The sequence below is a fragment of the Gracilinanus agilis genome, chromosome 6, assembly GCF_016433145.1.
Source record: "Gracilinanus agilis isolate LMUSP501 chromosome 6, AgileGrace, whole genome shotgun sequence".
NCBI lineage: Eukaryota > Metazoa > Chordata > Mammalia > Didelphimorphia > Didelphidae > Gracilinanus > Gracilinanus agilis.
Window position 1 is genome coordinate 18,919,934 of NC_058135.1, and position 13,573 is coordinate 18,933,506.

Here is a 13,573-nt window from a genome sequence, read left to right on the forward strand (position 1 = left end):
TCATTTGATCCTCCTCACCTATGGAGATAGGTGATATTATTAGCATCTTTTTACATATGGGTAAACTGAGGCCAGCATAGGTGAATTGACTTGTATATAGCTTATAGCTGAGGCCAGATTTGCCTAAAGGAAGATGAAGATTCTGAGTAATGAAGGGATATATTACAGGCAAAGGAAGAGGCTTCTATAAATATACCAAGGCAGGACATGAAGTATTTGAGTGCAAGGAATGGCTAGTCTGGAAAATGTGGAGGACTTTAAAAGTCAGGCTAAAGAGTTTTATTTTTATTCTGCAGGCAGTGGGGAGACATTGAAGGTTTGTGAGCAGTAGAGTGATATGGGTAGACCTGTGCTTTGGGAAGTTTATTTTATCAGCTGTGACAAGGATGGCTTAGAAAAAGGAGGAGCTGGAGAAGGCTTCAAGTAAAAAATGGAATTTTATGTGGGACTGAAAGGAAGCCAGGGAGGGTTAGACTAAATCAGCTTTCAGGCTCTTCTCTAAAATTCCATGATATTTTAACTGTGTAGAATAGTTAGGTGGCACAGTGGGTAGAATTCTGGACCTAAAGTCAGGAAGACTCACCTTCTTAAGTTCAAATCTAGCCTCGGCCACTTGCTAACTGTGTGATCCTAGAGAAGTCACTTAACCCTCCCCACCAAGAGGTAGACAGCTATGATTTTGTCTGAGGTACAAACACAAAGTTTTGAAAACTGTGCACTGTAGGCTTTAGTCATCCCTTTCATGTTCCCAGAAAGTCCCAACTGAGTCGGCTGTAGTATCCCTTCTTCTACAGCTTCCCTGGACCTTTGTCTGAATCCAGCAGTTCAGCTCCCACCTGGAAAGCCATGGAGTTGGCAGCAGCCAGGAATATCCTCAAAGGCAGCTTGGCTTTGTAGGATCTGTGGCTCCACAAGCGATGGGCGCCAGCTGTCACCCCGAGAGCTGTCAGGAGGAAGCAGAGGTATGCTGCAAAACAGAAGAAAGGGGAAATACTCATAAACGGACAGGAATTTAGCTTAATCTCATTTTTTTAAATCCATTTAGAAAGGACTCATGAAATTGTCCAGGAACAAGGAGAAGACTCCTCCAGTAAAGAATCAATGACTTGAGAAACTGTAGCCTTCTATCAATTTAGCCTTCTAAATCTTGCACTGGGGACAGAAAAAACTTTCTCTGGGTAACTCTGACCTTCGTAACCCAAATATCTTTTCATGCTATTCTTTCTTCCCAATTGAGGCTATAACAGTTACAACCAACTTAGTAGGGGTTAAAGACTTAGTCATTTAAAAATAGACTTAGTCATAAAGGGGCAGCTAGTATTGATTCCAAGGCGAAAGGTAAGGATTTTTTTAAAAAGACTCATAAAAATCAATTCCCTTTAGATTCTCTCCTTCCCTTTAGCACTCACAAATATGTGATTAACATACAACATATTTCTTAGTAATGCAATTTAGTTCTTTTTATAGGTCTTCAACTTGGAAAAAAATTAAATTGGCTATAAATATTCAGACTTTCTGGGCAAATCAGAATAGCAATAGAAAGGACAAAATTCCCATTATACATGGACTATGGATCCTCTGTGCCTTGACACATTACTGAGGATTTTGTAGAAAGGACAAGTGAGGATTTGACTGGGCTAACAAGGGTTTGGCCCAACTTTGTTAGAGAAAAGTAGAATAAGGACTTCCACTTAGGTTGGGGAAGCGGATGGAACCCATAGGTTCAAAAAGGTTAGAGGCGAAACATGAGCACTGATTTTCTAACTGGTAATCAAGTACCTTCAAGTGCCCATGATAGTGAACCAAGTTTTTAACTCTTGGCTCAAATCCCTAAGCCACTCCCTGGTGGGTGGTTTTTGTTTTTATATTATCTGATCTGTTTATCCTATTGGTACACATTCAACTGACTCATGGTGTTAATGGGAAGGAAATGACAGAAAAGAAGCTGAACATGAAAGGGAGTTTCATTACTTCATTGTGACCAGAGGATTTCAGATCTAGGTGATGGATTCATCAATACACATAGATTGATCTCTATACCTTCTTCTATCCCTGCTCCCCAATAAGTTATCCTCATGGAAAGAACATGAATCATGTAAGCACGAGAAAATATTCTTAATTACTTAATTAAAATTTAAAAAAATTAAGTTATCCTCATATTTGTGTTTTTTGTTTCTGAAAGCTCCTAACATTCCACCCACAAAACACATTTTTAAGGGGGAGTGGGATGGATAGAAAATGAGTACTGAAATTAGATTGTCTTTCTTTTGGGCTCCCACCTCATGTGGACAGCATGGACAGCTCCTCCCTCTTCTCTCTCTCTTTAAGTATAATCTTTTCTCTGGTTACTTCTGTGGTTCCTCCCTTTTGGAGAAGGGTTTTCCTTTCCAATTTGACTTGATGGAAAGCTAAGAAAAGGTGGTACCAGAAGTAGCTGTTTCAAAAATGTTAATACTAACTTAGTTACAAACTTCCTCCCATCAGAAACTGCTTACTATTATTGTATCTAAGATAGTACAGATCAGCTTTTGGCAACTATTATGGATCAATAATTCCAGCCTACTGTGATCAATACAATGATTAATAACTCCAGCTAGGAAGGTACAAGCAATTAGAAAGAGAATCTCTCTGTCTTGCATTTGAGTAATGAAATACATAGATCAGAAATACAACAAAATTGAGTAACAGCTGGAATGTCATTTGTCCCCAAGATAACTTCCTTTCTTCCTTCCTTTCCTCCTTCCATCCTTACTATTTTCTTTCTTTCCTTCTTTCTTTTTTTGGGGAGTAGAGGGTTAGAGTAGAGATGTACTTGCAATTTCATTGATGTATGAAACTCCCAATGAGGAACTTTTCTTTTTTATCTAATAAAGATCTGCATCTTGGCTTGGATAATTCCCTGCCCAAATCCCTCAGTACTCCCTTTTTTTTTAAACATTTCAAGTTATTATTTATTTTTAACATTCTTTTCTTTTTAAGTTTTGAGTTCCAAATTCCCTCTCTCCCTGAACCACTAAGATGGCAAACAATATATCAGTTATACAGATGAAATCATATAAAACATATTTCTATTTTGGGTATGTTTCCCCCAAAAAAAAGCAAGAAAGAGAAAGAAGTGAGAAAATTATACTTCAGTTTGCCTGCAGAGTTCTTCAACTATCTGGAGGTGAATAGCATTTTTCATCATGAATCTTTTGAAATTATCTTGGATCATTGTATTGATCAGAGTAGGCAAGTTGATCATCATCACAAGATTGTTCTGGCTATGCGCAATGACCTCCAGGTTCTTCTCCCTTTACTTTGCATCAATTCATATAGGTCTTGCTATGATTTTTCTCAAACGACTTCCCTCTTTATCTCCCAAGCACAAGAATACTCCATCAAAATCAAATATCCAGGGTTCTGGGTTAAGATGGCGGCAGAGTAAAAAGCAGCTCCTAACCTCTCCTGACCGAAACTCCTCAAGACTCCTCAAGGGGACATAAAAACAAGTCCAGACGAACAGAGGAACCCCATAACAGGGTGCAGCGTGGAAGGTACGTGGAATCGGGACATTTCCATGCTATAAAGGGGTGAAACAGCTCTCACTAAATCGCAGGCTGAGCAACCACCCCACCCCCTTTCCCTCCACACACAACACCTATAGTGCCGAAGCCAGCTAAAAAGAAATAGAGCAAGTTTGGGGCATCCATCAAGTCATTGGCAGCTCTGGGGCCTGTTCCTGAGAGCAGCAAGATTTGGGACCCCAAAAAGCCAAAGAACGTGCACAGACTCTGAGTGCAGACACAGAACGCAGGTGAAGTTGGAGGCATGGGTGGAGGCAGACACAACCATGAGCTAAGGCTCTGAAACCCTGAGTGGGGAACCAGTGCAGACAGGTATACAACTGTGGAAGCAGCACCCTGAGACTTGTTAAAGGAACCTCCAGTAGAGGATCAAGCAAGGGGGTCCACCAGGGGGCTTGACCTTGGAAAAAACCAGAACTCAGACCTCAGGAGCCAAAAGACCGTGGACAGACCGCGAGCGTGAGGATAAAGCTGAGAAGCTGCTGGGCTAATGATGGCTACCCAGACTCAGGAAGTTCAGAAGAGAAAGATAAACAAGAAGAAAAAGAAGTCTTTAACACTCGACAACTTTTACACAGAGAAAATCCAGACAACCGAGCAAACAGAGGAGGAGAACAAACAAGCATCCAGTCCCTCCTCAAATAAGGAAAATGGGTCACAAGCTATGGAAGAGTTCAAAACTGAGATTCTGAGGAAGATGGAAGAGATCTGGCAAGAAAATAACAGTTTAAAAGGTAGAATCTTGCAATTGGAAAGTGAGGCTCAGAAATCAAATGAACTGATAAGCAAATTGAACACCAGAAATGTCCAGATTGAAAAGATCATAGCTGAAAACAAAAAGTTTAGAACCAAAAACCAGTACCTAAAGGCTAGAATTGAGCAATTAGAAGCTAATGATCTCTCAAGACAACAAGAACAAATAAAACAAAGTCAAAAGACTGAAAAAATAGAAGGAAATATGAAATATCTCAATGAGAGAGTGACAGACCAAGAAAACTGGTCTAGAAGAGACAATTTGAGAATAATTGGTCTTCCAAAAAACCAGAAATTAATAGAAACCTGGACTCCATACTAACAGAAATTATTCAGCAAAATTGCCCTGAAGTCCTACAACAAGAGGGCAATATAGACATTGAAAGGATTCATAGAACACCCATGACATTCGATCCAGACAAGAAAATGGCCAGAAATATGATTGCCAAATTCAAGAGCTTTCAAGCAATAGAAAAAATCTTACAAGAAGCCAGAGAGAGACAATTCAAATATCAAGGAACACCAATCAGGATCACACAGGATCTGGCAGCCTTCACGCTAAAAGATCGCAAGGCTTGGAATACGATATTCAGAAAGGCAAGAGAGCTGGGCCTGCAACCACGGATCAACTACCCATCAAAATTGACTATATATTTCCAGGGGAAAGTATGGGCATTCAACAAAATTGAAGAATTCCAAGTATTTGCACAGAAAAGACCAGGGCTAAATGGAAAGTTTGATATCCAAACACAAAAATTGAGAGAAACATGAAAAGGTAAATAAGAAACAGAGGAGAAAGAAAGAAAACTTATAATTTTTAAATTTCCCTTTTTAAGGGCCTCAGTGAGATCTAATTATCTGTATTCCTATGTAGAGAAATGTTATGTATAATTCTCTGTAGTGAACTCTATTCACTATTATAGTATTCACTATTATAGTAATCAGAAGAATAATTCACAGGGTGAGGGTGGAACACTAAATAATCTAAGATGACATGGGGGATGGGAAAGAGGGGGTGAATAGCAGGGGACACCAAGAGAAACTTGAGTGAATAAGAAAAATAAGATATTCTATTACACACAAAGAGGGCATGGGAAGGAGAGGGGACAAATACTATTATAAGAAGGAGAGGAAGAGAGCATTAAGAGGTAATAATCAAACCTTACTCTCAGTGTAATCAACCTGGAGAGGGAAGAGTAGCTATACTATCCATTGGGACATAAAAACTCTTATCTAACCCTTCTGAGAAAGTCAGAAGGGATAAACCAAGGGAAACAGGGGAGTGGGGAGGTCAAAAAAAGGGAGGGGAGAAGAAGAGGGAGGGAATTCATAAGGCCTTTAAAAACAAAAAGAGGGGAAAAATAAGGGAGGGGGTAGAAAGGGAAGTTAATCAAGGGAGGGGATAAGGGATAGCAGCTTAATAGCAAACCACTGGTTTAAAAGGAAACAGTATAAGAAAAAGGGGGTAGGAATAGGGGAGGATACGAAAATGTCAGCAAATGCACAACTGATGATTATAACTCTGAATGTGAATGGGATGAACTCGTCCATAAAACGGAAGCAAATAGCAGAGTGGATTAGAAACCCAAATCCTACCATATGTTGTCTACAAGAAACACATATGAGGTGGGTGGACATACACAAGTTTAAGGTTCAGGGCTTGAGCAAAATCTTTTGGGCGTCAAATGAGAAAAAGAAGGCAGGAGTGGCTATTATGATTTCTGACAAAGCCAAAGTAAAAATAGATATGATTAAAAAAGACAGGGAAGGTCATTACATCCTGATTAAAGACAGTATAAACAATGAGGAAATAACACTACTCAATATATATGCACCAAGTGGCATAGCATCCAAATTCATAAAGGAGAAACTGGCAGAGCTCAAGAAGGAAATAGATAGTAAAACCATAATGGTGGGAGATCTAAATATTCCTCTTTCAGATCTAGATAAATCAAACTGAAAAATAAGTAAGAAAGAGGTAATAGATGTAAGAATTAAAATTTAGTTATTAGCTATATATTAAAATTATGTGGCCGCCAGGAATCAACAATTCAAGTTGATTCCGTAATTAAATCAGACCCAAGTCAGCATCGGGTTGAAGAGTTTATTTACAATCAGGAAGGTAAGTAGGGATAAAGAGAAGAGGGAGGTTAGAGGTCTAAATAAATGAAGCTGTAAGCCGCAAGGCCCAACAGCCGGATAGGCAGAGTTTAGAATTGGCCCAGCTAGGCCAAGGAAGCCAGCCTAACTTACCCACGTGACAATACAGAGCATAAGCTGTCTGTGGTCTCAGGAGATGCTTCTTCCTCTAGTTCCAGACGACAACTGCCCCCCACAGGAAGTTCACTCACTTACTTAAAGAGAATGTGTCTTTCATCACTTCCTGTGGTCCACCTCTAATTCAAATGGACAAATGGCAGTTTCTACATTGATTTGGACTGCCCAAAGGGCAGTCCCTTATTCTTGATTTGTTACTTATTGTCACGTGTGGGTAACTCGTCTCCCCTCCCCACTAAGGGAGGTGGGAGTGACATCATTAGCACGCCTGGGTTGAGTAGATTTTTGACTCTTAATGGGATAGAGCTAATTTCTATTTACACAATCCCCCCTGATGATCATTGGGTGCCTAGTCACCCCAAGTGATCATGTTACACAAACATCTTCTACCACAAAGGTCCTTCTAACTACAATAGTTAGAGATAAGAGGGAAATGGAAAAGAGAGAAAGCAAAACCAATGTTTTGCTAAGTGCGTTGACAAGAAACCAATTGGGGGCAGTCCCCAATCAGCATAACATGTACAATTAAGGTAACTGTTCAAAAACCATCAGTCCATTCATTAGTACCCAAAGTTCGTTCTGGATCACTTGATGCAACAAAACCCCATCAGTTCAATCAATTGCAACCCAAAGTTCATTCTGGATCTCTTGATTAAACGTAGGTTCTTCAGGCATCTCTCTGTAAACAGTTCATTCTCTGGATTTAAGGAATCAGCAAGTTTCTTTCCCTGAGAATTTTCTCAAACAAAACCAAAAATTAAATCTTGGATATAATAAAAATACGATTAATCTTGGATTTTATAAAAATACAATCCCCCCTGACGTGAGTATTTAGAAAGAAATACCCAGATCAGCTCAATATATACAGTTGAGTCATGGGGTTGCATGAGTCAATTCAAAAGAAAAAGGAAAGAAAAAATATAAAATCAAATAGAAGGAAATTGGAGTTTTTGAAAAAAAAAGCATTAAAATCAAAATCAAATATCAAAAGTTATGTACATAAAATTTTTTGAAGAAAACAAAATAAAATTTATAACAGGCCCTTGTATTAGGGTCTAATCAATTATAATTTCCATCCTACTAGTCTGTAGGATACAATGCAGTAATACTGCACTTACCCATTTGCAGCTAAGACTACAGGAAGTTGCCATTCTATAAGAGAGAAAAAAGGACCCGATTTAAATGCAAGGGAAGCGTCTGTCATTCCCTTTACTCTCAGGAGTATATGGGTGAGCCAAATAATAGCCAACCTGTGGTACCTGACTGGCAGTGTAGTTCGGAGAGTCCTACGTCTTAACATATGTTAAGCGTCGCAGCTTCGATTCTTACACTGAGTTCAAGTCCTCAGTGTTGGCGTGGGAGTACCTCAATCCCACCTGTATATGTATGATCTCTTTAACCTCGTGCTCCTTGGCACTGTGCAGATGTTCTCAGAAATCCCATTGGATTTGTCGGTCGGTCTTCATGACCTGGTGCTTTCCTTAGCACCATTAATGGCTCATGTGTTCCCTTCTCCTGGAATTAGATAGAAGCATTAATCATAGTCCCATAACATTTAACAATATATGGCAAGTTCTTGGAGTCTAAACCTTGTGAGTAAGCATTAATATTACAGCAATTATATATATATTAAAATTATAGCATTGCAAAAAATGAAAAAAATTAAGTGATTATATGTACTCAAGTACAAGAAATGAGAAAAAAGACAAAAAAAATATCAATTATACTATTAAAAGATATTAGGAAATCAATAAGAAATTAGAATAAAATCAGGGAAAGAATCAAGACAAACCAATGATTCCAATTAACATCCATGAGTCCATGAACTGTTATCTCCAATGCAGGTAACAGGAAACAGTCAATCAGGTTCAATAGAAGATGCCCTCTTTACATGTGAACAATGAATCCAAGAGTCCTTTTCTCCGATCTTTATAGCTGTTGGGGTGGTTATTAAAATTTCAAACGGGCCATCCCACGAAGGCTGGGTTGCCCCAGTGCGCTGGAAGTTCTTTATATACACTTTGTCTCCTGGATTCAGGTCGTGAAGTGAAAAGTCTATTGGTCCTGCTTGTACTGCAGTTCCAGATTCATGGAGTTCACGCAGTCTGTGTTGCAATTCCTGTATATAGGAAGCAATAGAAGTATCTCCTCCTAATAGTGATGTATATGCAGGAGAAAAAGGTTTAGCCTGTATAGGAGGATGTCCAAAAAGCATCTCATATGGTGAGATGTGTAGATCTCCCCTAGGTCTGCTTCTAAGATAAAATAGAGCTAGAGGGAGAATTTCAGGCCATTTTAGATGTGTCTCAGTACATAATTTGCCAATCATGGTTTTAAGTTCTCTGTTCATCCGTTCAACTTGGCCTGAGCTCTGGGGGTGATATGGTACATGGAATTTTGGAGTTATCCCCAGGCATGAATATATTTCAGATAAAACTGAATCAGTAAAGTGACTCCCTCTGTCCGAGTCAATACGTGCAGGCAGACCAAAACGAGGAATGATTTCTTTTAAAAGCACCTTGGCAACAAAGGCTGACGTGGCTCGGGCAGTAGGGAATGCTTCCGGCCACCTGGTCAGTTGATCCACTATGACCAGACAGAATTTATATTGTCCAGCCTTTGGCATTGTTATGAAATCAATTTGTAGGTGCTCAAAAGGTGTGTAAGCCAATGGACGCCCACCAAAAGCCTTGCCACGAAAAGCGTGTTGGTTATATGCTTGGCAAGTAGGGCAAGCTGCACACACTTTAGAGGCTATAGTGGTTATGCCAGGAGCTATCCATACTCTCTTAACAGAGTCCACGATGCCCTGGGTACCAAAATGACCATTTTTATGAATAGATTGGCAAATTTGGCGATAAAAGTGTCTAGGGAGCAGGGGTTTTCCTTCAGCGGACACCCATACTCCATTTATCTGTTTGGCTTTAAATTTCTGCTTCCATTTTGTTATTTCCTTCTCATCATAGGAAAGTGATAAATTTAAGTCATCAGTGGTTGTTAATGTTAAAATTAGTTCAGGCCCTTCTATTGCTGCTAGCTTTGCAGCAATATCTGCCCGATTATTTCCCTTAGAGACAGGGTCAGTGCCACCTGTATGAGCAGAGCAGTGAACTACAGCTAGGGCTTTTGGTAGCTGGAGAGCAGAAAGAACTTCATTAATAATTTTTGCATTAGCTATAGATTTTCCAGCTGAGGTTAAAAATCCTCTCTGGAGCCATAACATACCCACTGCATGACATATTCCAAATGCATATCGAGAATCCGTATAAATTGTAGCCTTTTTATCTTTGGCAATTATACATGCATGTTTTAGAGCCATGAGTTCTGCGGCTTGAGCACTTAGATTTGAGGGCAGTGAAGCTGACCATACAGTGTTAAATTCTGTAACTACAGCAGCTCCAGTGTAGCGTATGCCATCCCTCATAAATGAAGAGCCATCAGTAAATAAAACTAGATCAGGATTCTCTAAAGGAGTGTCCAGGAGATCGTCTCGAGGCTTTTCAGCCATGGACACTAGTGTTTCACAATTATGTAAAGGTTCTTCTGAAACTGGTAAATCTGGAAGTAAGGTGGCTGGGTTAAGGGTTGTACAACGTTTTAAAGTAATATTTTCATTATTTAGCAAGGTTATTTCATACCTTGTAATTCTCTGATCAGAAAATGCCTGTGTTCTATGTCTTAGCAGTAATGCTTCTACTTCATGTGGGCACATAATTGTTAATGGGCATCCCAATACTAGATCAACAGTTTTCGTCACTAACAGAGTTGTGGCAGCTACACCTCTAAGGCATGGTGGTGCACCTGCAGCTATAGGGTCTAGCTGAGCTGAATAATAAGCAATTGGACGCTGGTATGGTCCCAAAGTTTGGGTTAAAACACCTGAAGCTACTCCTCTACGCTCATGTACATATAAAGTAAATGGTTTGTTATAATCTGGGATGCCTAGAGCAGGAGCAGACAGAATAGCTTGTTTTAAATTCGATAGAGCTAACTTGTGTTCTGGCTCTAATTTAAGTGGTTCAGGGACTGAATCTTTTGTTAATGCTATAAGGGGTTTAGTAATCTCCCCATAGCAAGGGATCCATTGTCTGCAGAAACCTGTTGCTCCTAGGATTGCTCTTAAGTGTTTTTTAGTGGTAGGATTGCTCAATTTTTGAATATTTTCAATGCGCTTAGGGGATATATGTCGTGCACCAGCTGTCAAGATGAACCCCAAATATTCCACTCTGGGGAGACACCACTGCACTTTTTCTTTTGCTATCTTATGTCCTCTTTTATGTAACTCTAAAAGAAGATGTTTACTATCTTCCTGGCATGTTTCAGCATCAGGTGAAGCCAGGAGCAAGTCATCTACATATTTAATCAATTTACTATTTTTAAATATTATATTTTCTGTATCTTGGCTCAAAATCTGTGCAAAAATACACGGGCTCTCGCAATAACCCTGGGGAAGACGCCCCCAGGACCACTGAGAATTATTCCAGGTAAAGGCAAATATATGTCTGGAATTCTCATGAATGGGAATTGAGAAAAAGGCTGAGCACAGGTCCACGACCGTAAAGTAAGTGGCTGTGCTGGGAATAGAAGAAATAATTGTGTTTGGGTTTGAAACCACTTGGTGTCTCTTTATAACATGATTGTTTATAGCTCTTAGATCCTGAACAAATCTATATTGGGGTTTTCCATCTGGGCCTAATTTCGGCTTCTTGACAGGTAAAATAGGTGTATTATATTCTGACTTGCACGGGATTATTATTCCTTGCTCAATTAGTGAATTTATCACCGGGGTAATTCCTTCAATGGCTTCTTTTGATAAGGGGTACTGAGGAATGGAGGGAGCTGGTCCTCCTTTTGTTCTAATCTGAACAGGTACAGCTGATTTAAGTAGGCCTACATCAGTAGAAGATGTAGCCCATAGAGACTCTGGGATATCATCTGGGATTTTAAAAGTAGGAGGCTCTTTTACTTCCTGCTCTTCTGAAAGAAGTACAGGGAGTAGGTTTAAAGAGTCCTCTGGCAATTCCAGTGACATAGAACCATCTGGATTGCAAATTATTGTGGCTTTAAGTTTACATAATAGATCCCTTCCCAGTAAATTTGTGGGGGATCCAGGCATTAAAAGAAAGGAGTGTTCTATTGATAAAGGTCCAAGGCTTACCACACGAGGAGAAAGTTCTGGGACCTTTTGAGATGTTCCTGATACCCCTACTACGTTTATAGAGCCAATAGAATTACAGTTTACATCTGGTTTGCTCACCAGTACTGATCTTGAAGCCCCAGAATCTAATAAACAATCATAACATGAATTACCCACTTTTAGGGTTACATAAGGTTCCTTACTATTTGGGGGGGAATGTACAGGGATAATAGGCATTAGAACATCCTGATCGGGAAAGTCAAAGGTTTCCCTTTCTGATTCCAAAGCCGTCCCTCCCCCCACGCACCTTCATAAAGATGCTTGGGCTCCATGGGCACCCCCCTGAGGGGCATTAGCACCCTGATTAGTTCGGGGGCGAGCTCCACTTGAGATATACTGTTGTGGGGTCATTTGGTATGAGCTATCATCATCCCGAGGTTTATTTTTAGCATTTCTATCATGCCTAAAATTGCTATTCCTGGAATCATCATCATTATTATTGCTATTCCTGTTTCTGTTGTTATTCCTATAGTTATCTGTTGGCTGTGTATTATACCCGAATACTCTTAAAAAAGTCCTACAATCCCTCATTTTATGGCCCTTTTTTTCACAAAAATAACAGAAAACAGGCTGTTTGTTAGATTCTTGGAGAGGGGCTATAACCTCTCCTTTATTTTTTAGTTTTGCTTTTAGCATTTTGTTTTCTGCTTTTAAAACATCTATCGAGTCAGTATCATCCTCCTGTTCTTCTTGGCTTCTAAAAACATAAGATGCTGTCTTCCTTAATTCCTCAAGGCCCATTTTATCCCAATTTGGGCAATGAGTCTTAAAATAGTCTTTGACTACTTTGCAGGAATTTTCTACAAATTGTCTACGTACATGTTTTACTTCCCGTTCTACGGTTAAGTCAAAGTCCATATATAGCCTTGCAACCTCAATCAGTCTGTCCATAAAATGGGACGGAGTTTCATCGGCACGCTGTTTAGTTCTTTCGAATTTGCCCCACATGTATCCTGTGTCAGCACAAGCTTTTATAGCTGTTAATAATGCTTGCCTGCCATCATGTAATTTTTTAATATCTGTTGGAGAGTTGTAATTCCATTTTGGATTTGAATGGGGCCAGTTAGGTGAGTCTTTACTTTTATTACGATTGGCCCGATTAATGATCCTCTCTTTCTCACCATGTGTCAGAATTGCTCCTAAAACATTTTCAACGTCCTGCCAAGTAGGGTCATAAGTATCAAATATATTTTCTAATGTTTTTAAAACTAAAACTGGTTCTTTTTCAAAACTAGGCATATTCTTTTTCAATCCAGCTAAATCATCAGGGCTGAAGGGAGTAAAGTGTCTTACAGATACCAGGTCTCCTTCAGTATTAAAAGTAGGTACTTCTCGTAAAGGAAATAGTGTTGTGCTCTCCTGAATGGCAGGGAATGTATGTCCTGTAGCAATAGCTGTATCCCTGAATGTCTGTAGGAGGGGCTGAGGGGTGGGTTGGACAGGTTGAGGGGGTGGGAGCAGGACAGGCTGGGGATGTAGTGGTATGGGTTGGGGAGGGGGTGGGATTTGTTGGGGGGAGGGAACGGGTTGAGAGGGCAGTAGGGGTTGGGGAGGGGGCGGGATCGGTTGGGGGAAGGGAACGGGTTGAGAAGGAGGGAGTAGGGGTTGGGGAGGGGGGATGGGCTGAGGAGAGGGTGTGTCAGGAGCACTTTCATAGGAGGAATCCTCAAAGGCGGAACTATTGAGGAATAATTCTCTCTTTTGTTGGAACTTTTTTATAAACTGTTTCCTCCTTCTTAAATGCTTAGCATGGTTTTTTATATAAGCCAGCAGTTGCTCT

General features: G+C 39.9%; 1 protein-coding gene across 1 annotated transcript in view; it reads right to left on the minus strand.

Annotated features, from left to right (window-relative positions):
- Positions 1–13,573, minus strand: part of SCD5 (stearoyl-CoA desaturase 5) — a 76,810-nt gene that overhangs the window by 27,935 nt on the left and 35,302 nt on the right. The window contains exon 2 of the mRNA XM_044681301.1: positions 837–967. Within this exon, the coding sequence (XP_044537236.1) occupies positions 837–967 (131 nt within the window). The remainder of the gene's footprint in view (positions 1–836; positions 968–13,573) is intronic.